Source organism: Sphaerodactylus townsendi, linkage group LG13 (genome assembly GCF_021028975.2).
Source record: "Sphaerodactylus townsendi isolate TG3544 linkage group LG13, MPM_Stown_v2.3, whole genome shotgun sequence".
Lineage (NCBI taxonomy): Eukaryota > Metazoa > Chordata > Lepidosauria > Squamata > Sphaerodactylidae > Sphaerodactylus > Sphaerodactylus townsendi.
Window position 1 is genome coordinate 45,616,979 of NC_059437.1, and position 20,374 is coordinate 45,637,352.

A 20,374-nucleotide genomic window follows, 5' to 3' on the forward strand; every position below is an offset into this window, starting at 1 on the left:
CCCCGATTTAATTAGATTACACTACTTGTTGGACAACCCTGATCCTTCTCTCTGTATGATAGTGGCAGATTTTCTCCTGGAAATTACTAAACGCCAGTAGATTTCCTTCGACCTGTATTGTATATGCTTTTTTAATCCGTTTTTTATTATTGTTGTACTGTTGTCTATGCCAATAAAGGCTTGCTTCTCAATCCACTTTCACAATTGTTAGCAAGTGGATTTTGCTATTTCGCACAGTAAAAACCAGCTACAAAGTGGATTGAAAGTGGATTGAAAGCGTATTATTCTGCATGTGTGGAAGGGGCCTCGGAGTTGGTTTACCGATGCCTGCCTCCACACCATACCCATGGCGTTCCTCGGAGGTCTTCCATCCAAATATTTGCCAGCTTCTGAAATTTGCTTAGCTTCTGAAATCTGATGAGATCAGGTTAGCCTGGGCTAGCCAGGTCAAGGCTATAGCCCAGAGCCCCTAGAGGATGGGGCGGTATAAAAGTTTAATAAATAAATAAATAAATAAATAAATAAATAAATATCCCATAAAATTTACCATTTTCCCTCCTTTACGGAAATCTTGCAAGCCAGATTCAGATGATAGGGAGGGGTTGGATCACCTGGGAACAGCACACTCAAACATGGATTTGAACCAGAAGTCCTTGTTCCAAGTCCAATTTTCTAGTCACTACACCACACTTGGTCAAGCAGCGAGTTTTGGCCTAGTCCTCATTCACACTGGCTGTTCAGTATCGGCACAAAAGACAAAAGCACATCTGTACTCCCCACCGCCCCACTTCTTAAATTTTTGCACCTGAAGCAAGCAACTGCTAAGAAAATGTGTTGTGTTGGCTAGACAGGGCTTTATTGTGGAAATAAGTTGTGTGTACCAGATTTCTGCCCCCATAAGCTAGTCAAATTTTTATATTTTAATCTATGCTTTCTTCTCTTTTTTCTCCTGTTTCCCCCACACAATTTACTGCAGCTTTATTAACCTATACAAAATACGTAGCCAGCATAAGACGTGAGATCAATTAAAAAACAGAAGACAAAGGGCTATGCAACACAATAAAACAAACATCAACAATAATTAAACAAGAATGATATTGACAACAATAAAATCTGGAGTCATTATTTACCAAAGAGATGGATCCAATGAACTCACAAAAATAAAGATGTGTTTGTTTTTAAACACAGAAGGAAGCTAAGCAGAATGTTTTTAAACTAGCAACAAAACTTAAGCAAAAACTATCAATATTTTTAAATGCATTTTAAAACACACATTCACGTTAGTATTTCTGAATGACTGGTTGTTGTGCGTTTTCAGGGCTGTACGGTCTGATAGTTTTAGCTTCTCCATCAAATCAAAGTCAGAACCACAGGACTTCTGGCATCCTAAGTCGTATCAGTTTCCAAGTTCTAAGCTGTCCATTTTAAACTGGTAAAACCCTTTTATTTAACCAGCTCAACTCATACGGGAATTTTTTACTACGTAAACTGATGTATAAATATCCATTATATATTTATATCAATATATGTATATCTGTAATATCTATATCAATACCTTGAGCCTAGGACAATTTAAAAAGCTTTCTTTTCTACCCACCCATCACATACTTGCCCAAAAAAGTGGATTTGACAAGAAGGCCTAAAGGATAGATGTTGTAATCTTAGACAAATCAAAACAACTTTGAGCAGCACATTTAGGAAGAAATACAGCGAAGCAACCTGTCGAACAACTACAAGTAGGTCGATGAACAGTCAAAATGATGGCATAAAAATCAGCTCCTTGTTCACACGTGGCAAATAGGACATAAGCTGGACTGGTGTTCCAGCATCCTCTTTCTGGCCTAGTTTGTGGTGATCCCAGAAACTCAGAGCCATCTGATCCTCAAACCCAGCACGCATCAATATAACTGATCTCTGTCCCCACAGGGTCTTGTTGAGAAAGACCAAAGCTGATACTTCTTACCTTGGTTTCAGTTCTTCTTGTGGTTCCATCTTCTGAGGTCACAATAGAAACATGAGATGTTGGGGTGCCCGGGTCTTCCTCTACCGTCACAGTCTCTTCAACAGTTTCTTGAGGCTCCTGCATCATCGCTATGGAAGTCTGGTTGCTGGGGCTTTGCTCCTGGAGAAATAAGAATGAGGTATGTCAATGCAAAGAAGGGAGGAAGAGGTTAAAATGATCCAAGAAGGTGAGGCTGTAGGGGTACTGGATATTATAAATAACTTTGAAAGCGGTGCTCATTTCAAAGTGCCATTTGCTGAGCCTTTTACAAGAGGTCATTTCTTCATATTTAAAAGTGATTGGCACTCTCCCTGCTCGACTGAAGCTTGCAGGGAGATGAATCTGCAAATGCAGAACATCCTGCTTATATCTGGCTCTAAATCTACCTAGCTAGTGAGTAGATTCAGACTGCCAGTCTTGTACCCCCCAATTGCAGCCTCCATAAATGGAATCTTTTTCAGGCACCAAGTGGGGAGAACCACCTGAAATTGGGTTGGTTTGAATGGGTCCATCTGACAAACAGTGGACGTTGCCGCAAAGGCTAGGGAAAATGTAGCCTGGTGCAAAATCTGAGTTTTCCGCACCCCCCCCCCCTCGTATGGGCAGCCGCCCTCCCCCACCACGACCAAACAACATTTTTTACACCAGTTTTTTTTTTTTTGCACCAGGAGGGGTGTATGGGGCGATTTTCCACCCACCACGGGACTAAATGTCCGCAGCTTAGGGATATCTGACTTCCCCGGTCTGCGACTTGAGCTGTGGAGGCTTATCTGGTGAACAAGATTAGATTGTGCGCTCCAACACATGCCAGATGGGTGACCTTGGGCTAGCTAGTCACAGTTCATCGGAGCTCTCTCAGCCCCACCCACCTTACAGGGTGTTTGTTGTGCGGGGGAGGGAAAGGAGATTGTAAGCCCCTTTGAGTCTCCTTACAAGAGAGAAAGGGGGGATATAAATCCAAACTACTACTACTACTACTACTACTACTACTACTACTACTACTACTACTACTACTACTACTACTACTACTATCTGGACTGTTTCTTTTCAGGTGGGAACTCACAGTCCCATACAAAAATACTCCCTGCATACAGCAAAAGAGATGTCAGGAAGAAACATGCTAACCTACATTTCTCCCCGACAGTCTAGCTTTCTGAATGAATGGGTTTTTTTCTAAAAAACATTGAAAGTCATTCCATCCCATGAATCCCCTCATCTGGTGAGGTAGAGCAGCCTAAATATAGACATACCACATTACTTAGAACTACACCAAAAAGAGACATTATGGATAATTTGATTCATATTTATGAAACTTCTTTTGCCTAGAGGCTGACCAGTGGCCTAGTTGGAGCATATATAGGAAGCGGTAAAAGGCCTTCAGTTTTGGCAGGCATTTGGTGGCTGTCACAAAATAAACAGAGGGCTATTGTCATCTCCTATACTTGTTTTATGATACCTGTTCTGAGCCTTTGTGACAGTGAGGCACATAAACTCAAATAAATAGCACATTTCATTATTTATGAAAGGTTTGATGACATCTCTCATTTTTAGCTGTTTTTGCCCTTCAACTCCCTCGTGGATAGTTTTCAGTCCTCATTGCGAAACCCACAGAGAAAGGGCTAACAGGTAAGCCACAAATATGTCTGCTGTTGAACCAGGGCTGACATGATATTTGTGAAAGTACCTTATCTGTGCAGCTGAACAGGATGCAGAGCTGCGAATGCCCTTTGTGAAAATCCTCCATAGGAAGAAAATGCTTCCCTTAATCCTCACGTGACCCGAAGCCTCCTTTGAGACAAACTGACGGAGGTGCCCTCATTCAATTTGGCTTTATTTACAGCTGCAAACTGACATTTGAAAGAATACTCAGTGTTGCAATAAAGATCTTAGATTTTAACCCAGGGGCAGGGGTTTTTTTTGGCTCTTCTGGCAACGAACACAATAAACCCGGAAGCGTTTCGCGGTAGCCGAAGACCGGCATTAGCGGCGCCGACCTGAAACTAGGACGTCTGCATGGGCCGGTCCTTGAAACTAACTGGGCAGCGGCCCATGAGGCGCCGGCCCAACTTGACAACAATCCCCTGGCCTCCGGCTGGCGTCGCCGGTACAGGGACCACGCCCTGGCTTCTTGGCGCCTGCTTCAGGGCCGAGTAATCCCTGAGCACCGGCGGTAACCGAAGGTGAAGTGCCAGGTGGGGAAGCGGCATGGGCGCTGCGTTAAGCTTCGACAGCGGCTTCATGTGGCGATTTCAAAGCTGGGAAGCTCTGGGGAAACTTGCCGCCTTCAGGCTACGGCTTGGCGAGGCGGTCGCGAGCGGCGTGACTGCGTTGCAGCATAAGCCCCCCCGATGGCGACCTGGAGGCGGTGTTTTACCGTCTCCAGGCATATAATACTTCCGATGCAAAGCGGCCCGAGTCACAATGTCTTTCTCCACAGGCAGCGTCATGTACGAATCAGGCAACATTCATTACTCATTTTAATAAGAATTGTACGAGCTTCCTCCCACTGACTTGACATATCAGAATGAAAATGGAAGTCCAATTGGGCTAAAGTCCGAATGTGTAAGTATCTTAGTTGCAATGCCTAAATCTCCCACTAAGGAGAACGACAAATGGAATGGTGCCATTTTCAGCTCCAGACTCTGGCCTGCAAAAACAAAGCACATTTTGCGTCGTATATTGTTTCAGCTGTATGGCCCGACTACGAGGAGTGATGAATGAACTTAGAATCATAGAATCATAGAGTTGGAAGAGACCCTAAGAGCCATCAAGTCCAACCCCTGCCATGCAGGAACACACAACCAAAGCACTCTTGACATGTAATCATCCAACCTCTGTTTAAAAACCTCCAAAGAAGGAGACTCCACCACTCTCCAAGGCAGTGCATTCAACTGTCAAACAGCCCTTACTGTCAGGAAGTTCTTCCTAATGTTTAGGTGGAATCTCTTTTCCTGCAACTTGAAGCCATTACTCCGTGTCCTAGTCTCTGAGGCAGCAGAAAACAAGCTTGCTCTCTCTTCAACATGACATCCCTTCAAATATTTAAACATAGCTATCATGTCCCCTCTTAACCTTCACTTCTCCAGACTAAACATCCCCAGCTCCCTAAGCCTCTCTTCATAGGGCATGGATTCCAGACCTTTTACGATTTTGGTTGCCCTCCTCTGGACACGTTCCAGCTTGTCAATATCCTTCTTAAGTTGCAGTGCCCAGAGCTGCAAACAGTACTCTAGGGGAGGTCTGACCAATACAGAGTAGAGTGGTACAATTACTTCCCTTCTCCTGCTTCAGCCAAGCAATTCACAAGCGACATCAGAACTTACAGAGAGAGGACTAAATAATTATGCCCTGAAAGTTCTATTCCTTATAATTTCTGGATCCTTGTCAGAGAAGCTCCAAATTCCTTTACCACAGCAGCTGAGGAGGCAGCTGAGGTAGAACTAAGGCATCATGGGAGGCAGGGAATACATTCCCTAGACTTCTAAGGCATCTTGAATGTTATTTGTCTTAGGTTAATGTAATGTAATGGGGAATATGTGGGAAAAATTAGTTGTTTCCTCTTCTTATTCCATTATTCCCTTATTTTACTGGGTTTTTCCATCTCCAAATCTACGTGATCCCTCTCTTTCCTCCTTCAGTACCACTGGCTCACCTTGCAAAACTCCTTGGGAATAATTTGAGGATTAGGTTGCCAATCGACTACATAGGATTTTTATTTAATCCTTCTAATACAGATGCTGAAGTAAATAGGTGAGCCTTCTGGAAGGATAAATGCCCCATGGGTCCAGAAGATGGAACAAAACAAAACAAAACCCCCAATGCAGCTCTGAGCGTGCAGAAAAGAAAACTAGTCAGCATAGCGTTCTGATGGTTAAAAAAGAAAAAGAGAAGAACCTATTTGTTCGGCTTCCAGCATCCAAATCCTAGAGCCGTTATTGGCTAAGTAACTAACTCAACAAAGCTCTTGGAAACCATACTGTCAATCCTTGTCAAAGAGGAGCAAATGTAGGCCAGTGAACAGACTCAGGTGATAAGACTTTCCTGAGCTGTATTAAGGAAAAAACCTCCATGCTTACAGAAGAGAAGCACGTCACACAAAAGCCCCTTTCCCAAAAATAGTCGTTTTCTTTGTGCAGCAGGAATCAAGGTGGGATAAAACGTTTACAGCAAAAGCCACTCACCGCTAAAGGATGTGCAAGTGAGGATTCCCCCTCACACTCACACTCACACTCACACTCACACACACACACACACACACACACACACACACACACACACACACACACACACTTACACTTGTTGTTCACCTCCACTACATCCCCCATCTTTGCTCCCCCCCCCCATTTCTTTTTGGCCAAGCTGTGCTTCTAGACATGTCTCCTTGGTGAGAAGCCAAAGTTCCTGCAGAGAGGGGGCTGTGCAGGTCAAATTGTTTGCTCTAAATAAAATGCTGGGAAAAACCCTTTCAAGGGGCTAAACTTGCTAGAGGCCTTTAAAAACAAACACAACCTTTGTGAAGCAGAGGGACAATCCAAGAGGAAGAGGAAACCGGCTTTTGATACTGAGTCACTACAGGAACAAACAGCAGCAAGAGTCCATTCAGCAACAGAATGACCAGCACCTATTCATAGGCACACCTATTTCTATGCCTCATAGTAAAGTGCAAGTATTATAGCTAATAGCGAGGTGGGTGGCCCCACCTTTCTTTCTTTCTTTCTTTCTTTCTTTCTTTCTTTCTTTCTTTCTTTCTTTCTTTCTTTCTTTCTTTCTTTCTTTCTTTCTTTCTTTCTTTCTTTCTTTCTTTCTTTCTTTCTTTCTTTCTTTCTTTCTATCTTTCTATCTTTCTATCTATTATTAGTTTTACATACCGCCCTCCCCCTGAGGGCTCAGGGCGGTTCACAACAGGTTAAAACATACATTAAAACATAATTTAAATACCAATTACATAAAAACAGAACCCATTAAAAATGTGGACGGCGTCTGGCTTACCCCCCTCCCCCACTTGCGCCCACGGGAGGCCAGATGACACGGTAGATGTATTTTTAACCAGGCTGGCCAAACGCCTGGCGGAACAGGTCCGTCTTGCAGGCCCTACGGAAACTCTGAAAGTCCCGCAGGGCCCTGATCTCCCTAGGGAGCCTCTTCCACCAGGTAGGGGCCAGGGTTTCTCCTCCCTTCCATTTTCTCCTCATAACACTCCTGTGAGGTAGGTTAGGCTGATAGCATGTCACTGATCCAAGATCAACCAGCAAGTTTCCATTGTAGGGTAGGGATTCGAATCTGGCTCTGGCAGATCCCAGTCCAACAATAAGAATCAGGGAGGGACTATGGCTCACTGGTCAAGCATCCCTTTGGCATGCAGAAGGTCGCAGGCTCAGTCCCTGGCATCTCTAGTTCAAAAGGATCGAGTTGTCATGGATGCAAAAGACCTGTAGTCGAAGACCCTGAAGTGCTGCTGCCAGGCTGCTGCCAGACAGGAGTGATTTTAACAGGGAAAAATTCAGGATAAAGCAGCTTTGTGGGTTCAAGTGTTCACTTTTAACGGCTACCTGGGTGTACCACCCAGGGGGACATACTGGGTCAAATGTCCCCGGGCTGTGGCCATTTAGTCACATGGGAGGCAGAAAATCGCCCCCCACACCCTTCCTCCTTCCCCCTCGGTCGATATGCTGACTTCAAGACCTGGTGCAAAAAAATGTTGTTTGGTCATGGTTGGGGAGGACAGCCGGCCATACAGGGGGAGGGGGATAGAAAACTCAGATTTTGCACCGGGCTACATTTCCCCTAGATACGCCTCAGGCTGCACCACAATGGCTCACATGTGTATACACCCAAGCATGCAGAAAAATAGGAACATAAATGAACAGAAAGAAAACAAACAGCAATGGTCGGAAGAGAAGCATGCTCTAGGACATAGGTGTCAAACTCGCAGCCCTCCAGATGTTATGGACTACAGTTCCCATCATCCCCTGCCAGCATCATGCTGGCAGGGGATGATGGGAACTGTAGTCCATAACATCTCGAGGACCGAGGGTTTGACACCTGTGCTCCAGGAGGCACGCAATGCTAAGAGCGAATGAGAATCCACTAAAGAAAATTCAGGAGTTGGAAAAACTGACCTGCATAGATCCCAAGAGTTCACAGAATCTGAAAACACAGGTGCATAGGAGACTGACAAACCATTTATTGGCTCTTCCTCCTAACTCCCAGCTAACCCACAACTTGCTTTTTACTACAGGATGTAAACTCAGCATAAGAACTGTCCTGAAACTAACCAGAGAGTACTCATCTGCACATTTTCATAAAGTTGCACCCTCTCCAGTTCAACTTGAAATCTTTCTCAGCATGCTTCTGTTCCAGACAATGTCTTTCCCCTCTTTTTTTCCAAGAATGGTGTCTATCCTATTATTGTGAAACCTTAAAAGTTGTGAATTCTTTCTTATGTTATTATAAACGCTAACTTTTTCCATATCAAGATTAACTTTTGGATCTACTGGACAGTATCTCCTTTCATCCTTCTTCTAAAATCTCCTGCAGTAAAAGCTACACTGTAGTGACGCACCTGAAGAGCAAAATAGGCGGGAAAAAGGTATCTCTGTTCTTTTCATGTGCGTTTTGTGACTTTGAAAAAAAAATCAGCGTGTTTGGAATAAAAATAAAACTCGCTTTGTATTCAGGCACGCCTTTGGGGCAAAGCAAAGCTTTAAAGCTTTGGCGTTTACACATAAGCATACTGCAAACTGGATCATGCTGATTTTAAATGAGCTCTGGAGCCACTTCTTATCCAGTGACTGCTTTGAAAATGACAGTCGTGGGAGATTTTTTGGGATAGATCTGCATTCCTAAAGTAGCACACTCTGAATTGGAAGAGAATGTCCCAAGAACTGGAAGATTAGAAAGCCTGATTAGTTCTCAAGGCAGATTTCAAGCAGCAGAAAGCAACTTTCTGGCTAAAATTCTGTTGTGTTGCCATCTCAATGTGCATGCTATGAAAAAGGACATCTTGCCCTCCGGAGCCACCCAAGTGGGGAACGGTCTTCCCCCTGTGCAGGGGGCTGGCTAGGCAGTTTCTTTCTCCCTCACTCTCTCAGGAGGCCATGGCTGTGCAGGTCGGGGAGTAGGGCTCTTTTCAAGGTACATTTGGTCCTCCCAGTGCATCCGTCTATTCTCTATCTCATATAAAAAGCTTAGTACATAAGAACATAAGAACTAGCCTGCTGGATCAGACCAGAGTCCATCTAGTCCAGCACTCTGCTACTCGCAGTGGCCCACCAGGTGCCTTTGGGAGCTCACATGCAGGATGTGAAAGCAATGACCTTCTGCTGCTGCTGCTCCTGAGCACCTAGGTCAGTTGAGGGGCAGTGATTGTGAAAATTGTATGCTTCTCCATTAGAATATAGTTCTGAACAAATATGGGAATTATCAACAATCCTGTTCCCAGTTTCGAAGCACAATTGGAACGCCATAATAAACAAAGGCTCTATCCTTCAAGTGGCAGCACTTGATGAATTAATGATTTTTGCTATTTAAATACTTGGTTTGGCAGCTTGGCTCCTAATTTGGATCCCAAAACAGCTCTCGTTTAAGCCGCTCTTCTCAAGGTCTCAGAGAAAGAAGCCGGATGAGTTGAGCATATACAGACATGTTGACCTTAAAACATGAACTCCTCTGGCACAAGAGATGATTTACACAGATTGCGTCTTATGCCACAATGACTCAATGGTCCCCTGGCCAATAGGCCCTTCCAGCAAAACGGCCGGCGAGCTCTACAACACTCGACGCATATGCAGATTCCCATGCACTCATTCATCGTTTGATGATATGATCATGAGCGGCCCTACTGAATTAGGCTAAAGCTCCACCAAGTCCAGGGTAGTATTTCCAGGATTGGCCAGTAAGTCGATCTATGGCTACCAATCTTGATCCTCCTTGATCTCAGATTGCAAATGCCTTAGCAGACCAGGTGCTCAGGAGCAGCAGCAGCAGCAGAAGGCCATTGCTTTCACATCCTGCATGTGAGCTCCCAAAGGCACCTGGTGGGCCACTGCGAGTAGCAGAGTGCTGGACTAGATGGACTCTGGTCTGATCCAGCAGGCTAGTTCTTATGTTCTTATGTTCTTAAGTCCAACAGGGACAGTCTTGTTGAAGCCAATAGCCTGGGATGACCCAGCACAGACCAAGCGGCAGCCACCACTGCTACAGACCCGCACCTCTCGTCAGACATGTGAAGCCTGCCAGCAGCCCCCACCTTCCTGGAGCCAGCAGCCACCATCATGTCCAAAGCGCACAGGAGCTGCTACTGCTGCAAAACAGATGCAAGTCGCCACTGCCAAAAAGCAGAAGCAGATTCTGCTTCACAAGAACTACATGCTGAAGGCAGCAGGGAAAGACAAAGACTCAACAAGAACTGGTTGATTCTAGAAAGGAAGCTGACCCCTTAGTCCGCAAGACCCAAGCAAGGCCGTTAAGTCATTTGGGAGGACTTGGATTCATAGGTCACTGTGAGCCAGAAGTGACTTAACAGCACTTACCCCGTTTCCTAGTATAGGAGCATCCCTGAAAATAAAGGCGTAGTAGTAGAGGTTTTTTGCTGAAGTCACGAGAAATATAAGGCATCCCTGAAAGTAAAGAGCGTATAAGTTTTTGTTTGGAAACATGCCCGACGAACAGAACACAAATAAGACATCCCTGAAAATAAGACATAGCACATCTTTGGGGGCAAAAAGTGTATAAGACACTGCCTTATTTTTCGAGGAAACCGTTACCCGTTCCCTGAATATAAGACATCCCGTAAAAGGCGTAGTAGGGTTTTGCTGAAGTCGCGAAATATAAGGCATCCCTCGAAGTAAAGACGTAGCCAAGTTTTTGTTTGGAAGCATGCCCGACGAACAGAACACAGAAAAATAAGACATCCCCTGAAAATAAGACATAGCACATCTTTGGGAGCAAAAATTAATATAAGACACTGCCTTATTTTCGGGGAAACACGGTAGTACACACAAGGCAGGTTCCGCAGCACTTTAGGCCCAAGTCGCCCAAGAGCTGATTAAAAACAGAAATGCCTCCGTTTAGAAGAACATAAAATGTAAAGATTTTTTTTAAAGTTAGTTAGTTTGGCAGTAATAAAAGCTGAGATTTTTAAACACGGAAGGGAAAATAGTCCCGTGGAGCGTAAAAACTAACCTCCAAAAGCTTGAGGGAACGCTTTTATTTAAATGGTGCCTAGATGGATTATGGCAGATGGAAAGAATGGGCTGGTAAAAAAATTTAATGGGTCAGTAAATTGTTTCAGTGTCCTGCATATAATAAATGTTGATTTTTTAAAAATATAGTAAAATCGTAGTGTATTTGTTTCAACACTGGCTATACCAATAAAAATGGTTTGTTTAATTGTGTAGTAAAAATCCATGACAGAGCCTAAGCCATTAGAAAATAAAGTATTCTATACCCAAACTTTCAGTCAATCATACAATCCTCCAGGACTTTCCCCTCATACAGCTAATTAAGGAGCAGCAGTGGCGTAGGAGGTTAAGAGCTCATGTATCTAATCTGGAGGAACCGGGTTTGATTCCCAGCTCTGCCGCCTGAGCTGTGGAGGCTTATCTGGGGAATTCAGATTAGCCTGTACACTCCCACACACGCCAGCTGGGTGACTTTGGGCTAGTCACAGCTTCTCGGAGCTCTCTCAGCCCCACCTACTTCACAGGGTGTTTGTTGTGAGGGGGGAAGGGCAAGGAGATTGTAAGCCCCTTTGAGTCTCCTGGAGGAGAGAAAGGGGGGATATAAATCCAAACTCCTCCTCCTCCTCCTCCTCCTCCTCCTCCTCCTCCTCCTCCTCTTCTTCTTCTTCTTCTTCTTCAAGATTTTGCAGCAGCCAAAGCAGATGAGGGTATGTTTGAATGACTTGGCTATTATTTACCAGTACACTTTGCTCATTTCTGCTGATTTGGTGAGTCCACAGAAAAGTCTGCGCGTGATTTATTCCTTCTTCTTTTTGGCATAGATTTCTCTATCGGTTTTATGTGTGAGCATATAGAAAGAGATCGTTGATTTACAGGGTCTTGGATGCCAAGAATGCTAGTTAGACAAGAAGACTCAGTAGAGGGTCACTCATAAACAACTTATGCTGATGGCCACAGAGCACTGACACCACCACCGCCCTCCAACAAGCATTCGTGGCACCCAAGATTCCAAAAATCGATTGCCGCAATTCTTGCACGCAGAGGGAAGTGAAACCAAAACACTGCATCAACAACTTTTTTCCAAAAGCCAACTATACAGAAGGTTTGGGGAGGTTTGCCCACAGAAAGGACCAATAAAAACAGCAGCTAATGAATTCAACAACCATATGATCTGTTCAGAAGGAATAGAAAATAAAGCAGGGGTTTTATTATTATTATTATTATTATTATTATTATTATTATTATTATTATTATTATTATTATTATTTGTACATAGCAACACAGCACAAGTGTCTGGAATTCGACTCTGAATATCGAGTCCTTCCCAAGGACTTAGGATATTAGACGTATTTGCGTAGAATGTGCACAGTTTCTAGAAGTGCTAGGACTGATGTTCTGTCCAAGTTTAGGCTTTTCAGATGCTTTTCAAGGTTTCTTGGGATTCCTCCTAGAGCACTTGGGATTACTGTTGTTCTTTTTCGCTACAATCGTTTGACTTCAATTTGTAGGTCCTTGTATTTCGTGATCTTTTCTAGCTCTTTGTCCTCTAACCCTATTGGTTGATTTTTAGCTGGCTGTTGGCCTTTCATTACAATGTTGTTGTTGTTGTTGTTATTTAATTCTGTTTACTATTACAATTGCCAGTTCTTTACAACCTGCTTCTTTCATAACACAGTGTTGCAGAATAGGGGAAAGTGTGTGGACTTCTGCTCCTTGGGAAGTATGAAGCTGCTTGAGCTTTGAAATGAATGGAAGGAAGGAAGGAAGGAAGGAAGGAAGGAAGGAAGGAAGGAAGGAAGGAAGGAAGGAAGGAAGGAAGGAAGGAAGGAAGGAAGGAAGGAAGGAAGGAAGGAAGGAAGGAAGGAAGGAAGGAAGGAAGGAAGGAAGGAAGGAAGGAAGGAAGGAAGGAAGGAAGGAAGGAAGGAAGGAAGGAAGGAAGAAAAATACCGCTAATTATTTAAGTAGATGGTGGCAGTGGCAAGAGTAATATATGCAACAACATATAAGGCAGAGAAATATCTGGACTTGAATGAATGGAGGAGTAAATTGTGAATATGTACTGGCAAAACTAATATTTTCTATATACAATAGATAAATTTCAGAATTTCAAGATAAGTGGAATATCTTATATAATTATATAGCTGAAAATTAAAAATATTGTCAAATAAAGCTAGGCCAATATAGAAGAGAACATATTTAGTTTATATACTTTATATGTTACTAGATATGAAGATACAGTGAAAAGACGAAGTAATGAAATCTAAACTAATGTAATTTTAGACAGTAAGCTCCAAACAAAATATAAATCAAAATATAATAAACCGATAAAATATCTATAAAATATAATAAATGTTTCCTGTTTATGTCTATGTGTATCAGAAAGAAAGAAAGAAAGAAAGAAAGAAAGAAAGAAAGAAAGAAAGAAAGAAAGAAAGAAAGAAAGAAAGAAAGAAAGAAAGAAAGAAAGAAAGAAAGAAAGACAGACAGACAGACAGACAGACAGACAGACAGACAGACAGACAGACAGACAGACTGGGAGACAGACTGGGAGACAGACTGGGAGACAGACTGGGAGAGACAGGAGGACTGCCCATCAGAAGGTGGAAATCTATACTGTCTCGCCAAGTCAAGAAAGAGGGCTTTTATGATGTTTTAACTATCTGACCTGGTAATGGATAAGGGGACAATCGACCCTCCACTCATTCCGAAGGCGGCGGCAGCTCAAGGCAAAGCGGCCAGGCTTTTCCCACAGAAATCTCAGAGGGCAGCAGGAGTGACTGCAAATACCTTTCCAGAATAGGCAGTCAAGTCAGGAAGGTGCCATGATGGTTCACCACTGCACAGGCTGGTTTGATGAAGAAGAGCAGAAGGAACTTGGGGCACTTCAAACAAGGGAAGGAAAATAATACTGAGGAGGAGGGAAGAAATCAGAACCATGCACTACAATAGCCAACCTCCAGGTGGGGCCTGGAAATCTTCTGAAATTACAACTGATATCCACATGACAGAGACCAGATTCCTTGGAGACAGGGGCTACTTTAGAAGGTGGACTCTATGGCTTTATGCCTCACTCCTCTCCCCAAGCCCTGCTTCTCCAGGCTCCATCTCACCTAAATCTCAAAGAATGTCCTAATCCAGAGTTGCCAACCCTTCTGCCCACACACAAACACACACACAACCCTTTGCCACCCCCCACTCCCCCAATAAAGGAAGCTTAATGTATTGTGCAGTTTCCCCCAGACCAACTGCCTCTTAAGATCACAAATGGACGTCCATCATTTTGACACGAAGGCTGTCTCTCCTTCGGCACCTCGGCTCACGCAAGAGTTTGTCTTTTACCTCCCCTCCCCAACGCTTGACAGACAGGGTGCAAAACGAACAGAGCGGAGTGTTAAATCACTAGGCGGCATCAAAGCAGTTTAAAATATACGTTGTGTCCGTTAATCACCATGCTGTGTTTTTTAAAAAGGGCAGCGCTCAAGCCGGTATGATGAATGGAGAGTGCCTGGTGACCTTCAGAGGAGAGTAATTACGCATCGCTTGGAGCTGAGGGAAGGCCAGGCCACAGCTTATGGCATCTACAGCAGCAACTGCAGTCTCTGCCCCCGCCCCTGGGAGAAGGCTCCAAATATCCACCCAACAGACAGGAAGAACCAAAATGGGACCCAGTTGCCACTTGGGGTGCTTTCACGTATGCTGAACAATGCACTGTGATATAACCACCGTTGTGTTACAAGGTCCTCTTTCAGGCCCCTTCCATACATGCAAAATAATGCGTTTTCAAACCACTTTCACAACTCTTTGCAAGTGGATTTTGCTATTCCGCACAGCTTCAAAGAGCACTGAAAGCAGTTTGAAAGTGCATTATTCTGCATGTGCGGAATGAGCCTCAGTGCGCTTTGAAACTGGATTTAACTGTGCCAAGGGGCACAATCCACTAGCAAACAATTGCTGAAGTGAATTGAAAATGGATTAAAGCTCATTGGTCTCCTAAAGAGGCGTACTGCCCATGGGGACATGGGGTGTCCCATGTCCCCAGGCACACACCATTTTGTTACAAGGGGCGCCGGCAGGGTTCCAGTGGCTTCCCCCATGCTGGGGCACCACTTGCCAGTTGAGTTGGCCGCCACAGCAGCAGGCCAGCTCCCCCACCCTACCCCAGGGAGGCCGGGGAGGGCAGAAGCCGGTCTGCTGCCGTCAAGCCCTGGCCCCAGCCTCCCTGCTGCCTGTCGTAAGTGGTGCGTGGGGGGGCGGGGAGCCGGTCATGCCCCAGGTGCTATCCAGACCCAGTACGCCTCTGGTTTCCCACCAAAGGCCAGTTCCTTGGTCCCTTTTCAGACACAATGGTAGGCATGATCTCTTCCCTATGTGAGATTGGGCTAGATAACCTGCCCCCTTTATGAGCAGAAGACCATGATGCAATTGTACTGGATTGTTTACGCAGCACCATCAAGGGGCCAGAACTTTATCCATCCCAATTGTATCCGACCCTTCTTTTAAAGATCTCAGGGTAGTTTACAAGATTCTCTCTTACCCATTTTATCTTCCCCAAAACCCAGTGGCTAAATGAAGAGAGAGAACAGCTCGAGCTAATCTGGTGAATGTAATGGCTGACTGAGGAGCTGAGCCAGGGACTTCACCAGCTAATCCAATGCTTTAACTGCCATAACCACAGTTTTATTAAAAGGTACACCCTTTTCAGGATAAAGATTCAGGATAAAGATTCAAGACATCAGATTTAAGAATTCATCCTCCATTTCCTGGACTGTCTTTGTTCTAGGATGCTCCGTTTGGTCCTGATGTAGGAGGTTAAGAGCTCGTGTATCTAATCTGGAGGAACCGGGTTTGATTCCCAGCTCTGCCGCCTGAACTGTGGAGGTTTATCTGGGGAATTCAGATCCCAAACACGCCAGCTGGGTGACCTTGGGCTAGTCACAGCTTCTCGGAGCTCTCTCAGCCCCACCTACCTCACAGGGTGTTTGTTGTGAGGGGGGAAGGGCAAGGAGATTGTAAGCCCCTTTGAGTCTCCTGCAGGAGAGAAAGGGGGGGATATAAATCCAAACTCTTCTTCTTCTGGTGCCGACCTACCGTAGTTCTGTCCCCAAGCCCCTAGGGCCTAAGCAGAGCATTCTAGAACAAAGACGGTCCAGGAAATGGAAGATGAATTCTCAAATCTGGTGTCAACTTTATCCTGAAAAGGATATAGTATAGGCAAAACAGATCCTTCTCAGATACTGATGCAAGAACAGTGAAATAGTGTGGTAAAGCAACAAATGGGATAGTGTAGTAAGGCAAAGGTACCAACAAGGAACCCTACAAACATAATTACATTTTCCCTTACAGATGAGGATGACAGGAATGTTACAGGAGATAAATTGCTCTTCCTTACCACATATGATTCAAAGTAGTGGTACCACCAAAATTTCACAATCAGATAGCCTTAACCTTCTGCTGCTCATTATGCTTGCGAGTAATGAGAAGAAAACGCCACTTCACCTAGTTCATAATGTAAAAAAAATGTATAGGGCATTTTTTTCAATGCGAAGCTACTTTTTGTCCATCTCCTGGACTCAGTTAAAAAGGATGAGTCCTGTACAGTACAATGGCAAAGATTGCGGCTCTTCCCCTCTTTCCTCTCCTCCCAGATCCCTTTCTTAGTCCAGAAAAGTTCATTACCATGGTTGTGAGTCCCTCAAGTTTAGCAAAAAACTTTCCCAGGAGTGAAAAAGGATCGAGGGGGAAGAAGAGAAGGTGGAGAAAATCCTGGACTTTCCACTGTTGGTTAATGGGATTCAAGTCATATTTTAAGCACAGCTAAGCCAACATGACCCGCAGGGGGATTTTTAAAAATTCAGGGGTTGTGGAAAAGTCCACGCAAGTTCTAAAGCCCAGAGGGAAAGAAGCGATGCAATCCCTGAGCTTCCTGACAAAGGTCCAGGAAGAGTTCCAACCCAGACAGCCAAGGGCTATGAAATTTTGATTAGCAGTCAACACCAGCGCAGCACAACAAGTGATTCCACACAGCATAGGCATAATGGACTGCAGTTGTTATAAAGGAACGTTTTACTTTTTCCCATTCGCACGTGTGCCCTTCACCCGTTCAGGCGGAGATTGGAGCCCATGGAAAAAATCCGGGTTGCTTTCACACCCTGGCAAGGGAACAATCCTCTCTTTCAAAAAAATTTCCTGCAGCACATGCGTAGCTGCGCTGGCATACAGATCTGAATCCCCATAGTCATACATCCCACAATCTGATTGGCTGCACCTGCATAGCTGCGCATGTGCAACACACATGTGCAACACACAAGAAAAAGGGACCTCCCTGCAGCAGTCGGCCAACAATGAATGTGTTGCTGAAGATCAATATGGCTGTCATACTCGCTGCCACCACCTGGAATCTGGCAGCTGGAACCTCCCCAAAGCATGGACAGCTGTGTGCCTTCCCTCTCTCCACAGGAACATGAGGTTTGGAGGTTATGCTGGAGTTGTGGGGTGGCTCCAAGGACACTACATTCAGAAGTAGTGTGGTAAGGGAGTCCTGTGCAGTAAAACTGATGCCTCTGTTTTAGAGTTGCCAAGATGCAGGCTGGGAAATGCTCATGTACCTTTATATTGTCTGAGCTGTGGAGTGGTTCCAAGGACACTACCTTCAGAAAGTTTTGCCACAGCTTGGGGGCAGAGGGAAAGGAAGTCCTGCGCTGTAATGGAGTTGTTCAAAATTGGTCTGCGTTTGCTTTCCTGGCCCGTTGCTTCCCATATGACACATTTGTTTGCTGTCACACTTCAGTGATGTTATATTGGTTTCTGATTGTATGGTTTGCTTGTGGTTTTTTGCAGTCAACTCACAGCAACATTGAAAGGTTTTCAATGCAAGAGACTGTTCAGAGGTGATTTGCCATTGCCTGCCTCGATGTCATGACCCTGGTGTTTCTTGATGGTCTCCCACCCAAATACTAGCCAGGGCCTATCCTGCTTAGTGTCTGAGATCTGACTGAAGTGGACTATCCAGGGCTATCCAGGTCAGAGCTGACATGGCAACCCTGTATGGTTCTCAAGGCAAGAGACATTCCAAGGTAGTTTGCCATTGCCTGCCTCCATGGGGGCTGAGAGAGTTCTAAGAGCACTGTGACTGGTCCAAGGTCACCCAGCAGGCTTCATGGGGTGGAGAGGGGAAGAGAACCCAGTACTTTAGAGTAGAGTCTGCCGCACTTAGCTCCTACACCAGGCTGGCTCTGTTATATGGCTTAAATACTAAACAATATTTCAATAGAACATTAAAAAGAAGGTTAGCCTTGCTACCAGCTCAGTTATAACAATCATTACAAAATTTATTTAAATGCATGAAGAGAATTCCAGATTCAAACACCTGTGGCCATGCAGAGCATCCTTATCGTTTGGACACTTCCAGAACCAATGACATTTTGTGCAGACTTCAAAGTAAGGGGGAAGGAAGGGGATCTTTAAAAACTCTAGCTGAGCAAAACTCTGGCTGAGCAAAAAAAGTCACTGCGACTATCCTATACTCAAGAGCTAGATAGATTTTAAGAGTTTTTTTTAATTTAAAATTCTGTACCAAAGGGGTACAGCACTGTGAACTGCATCTATTGTGCAAATCAACTCATGGGCCCAGTTAATTATCCGGGAGCACCTGCTGAAGCTGTTAGTTGGCTGTGGATCTGATCTATTCTAGACCAGATGAAATACTCAGGTAAGCAGGAAATTGCATGAACACTGAAAGGTCTGTTCAAATGTAAATTGTTGGGAGGATATTGTATTCTCTCCCCCACCCCTTTAAACTTACAAAGCACCTAATTAACATTTTAGCGTTTCAAAAGAAATGATTATGATGATAAATACGCCAATACAAATTAAATTTACACCTTTTATATCTCTGGGAAGTTGACATTTTATCCCATAATAGAGCAAGGTGACAAACAATATCACCACCTGAGACTGGGGCGGTTTCCCCTGCAATGAAAATGGTTTATAAGGCAAAGAGGTGGCATAAACGCAGAAGCAAAATAAATCAGTCACTCCGGTTCCCAAGTCTGCAAACCAGCAGAGTGAGTAGAACAGGTGTACAATTTTAAAATGGTTCCCTTTTGCTTTCCATCTTGCATTCACAACAGTGCTAAAACATTGTGCTTTGCCCCGAGTCTTTCAGAATCAACAAAAGCTTGACAAACTGCATACCAGTTCGGCTAATGTTTTGAGTCGGTTCTTACCTGCTCCCTATGGAGATGAACGAACACATCAAAAATAATAACTTTCGGTTTCCCAAACTGCCTTTGAAATAAATTAGCAGAAGTCACTACAGGAGAGCTGTCGGGATTAGGCAATACCACAGACTACTACAATTTTCTACCTGGGATTTTTCCACCTCTCCCCACCTGCTGCTGACATCACGCTTGCAAACAGACCTGCGGTAAAAACGGATGAGTCATTTGCAAATCCCTTCTCTTGTCAGACATGCCTTAGCCCTTGGCTCGTCTGGTCTCGGTTAGGAATTAAAAATGTAGCTTAGGTGAGCACGTTCCTGTCTCCGGGCTGAGGATGCCCTGTGCCCAACGCTGCCTCTTGCAAATAACAAACTGGCATTTGGGCCTCCCAGAGTGTTGTGAGTATTCAGTGTGTATTTGTAGAATTCTGCACTGTGAGATTTGATTTTTGAACAGTTGATTATTTTAGCCCATATCTGTACCCCAGGTTTGATAAAAACCCTCCTTCCCTCTTTTTCAAGGATGACAGAGATGGTGGAGTGTCTTAGAGCCAGTGGTGGAGGTGAAGAGTGGTGGACTCTAATCTGGAGAACTGGGTTATTTCAGGCCTATGGTCGAGGGCAGAAGAAGTCTGCTCTAGCTGACTTCCCTTCTCCTTCTCCCTTGCCTTTCCCTCCTCCTTTCCCCTTTGTTCTTCCTCTTCCTTGATTGTCGTCTTCTTTATTAGTGTTATACGGGCGCTATCTGGAATTTTAATATTGGTAAGGATTTAAAATGTCTAAGGCACGGGTGTCAAACTCACGGCCCTCCAGATGTTATGGACTACAATTCCCATCATCCCCTGCCAGCATGATGCTGGCATGAGGATGATGGGAACTGTAGTCCATAACATCTGGAGGGCCGCAAGTTTGACACCTATGGTCTAAGGTATACGTTATGTAGCCCCATCCAAAGGAGGGAGCTGAATCCAC

At 44.5% G+C, this 20,374-nt stretch overlaps 1 protein-coding gene across 10 annotated transcripts in view; it reads right to left on the reverse strand.

Annotated features, from left to right (window-relative positions):
* ARVCF (ARVCF delta catenin family member) overlaps positions 1-20,374 on the reverse strand; it is a 482,167-nt gene that overhangs the window by 143,032 nt on the left and 318,761 nt on the right. For 9 of the 10 annotated variants that reach the window (XM_048514629.1, XM_048514620.1, XM_048514626.1 and 6 more), the window contains one exon: positions 1,964-2,122. In XM_048514629.1, coding sequence (XP_048370586.1) covers positions 1,964-2,089 — 126 coding nt within the window. In that variant the 5' untranslated portion in view covers positions 2,090-2,122. Of the gene's footprint in view, positions 1-1,963; positions 2,123-19,409; positions 19,503-20,374 lie in introns of those variants that run through there. The other variant, XM_048514630.1, reaches the window with a different exon arrangement.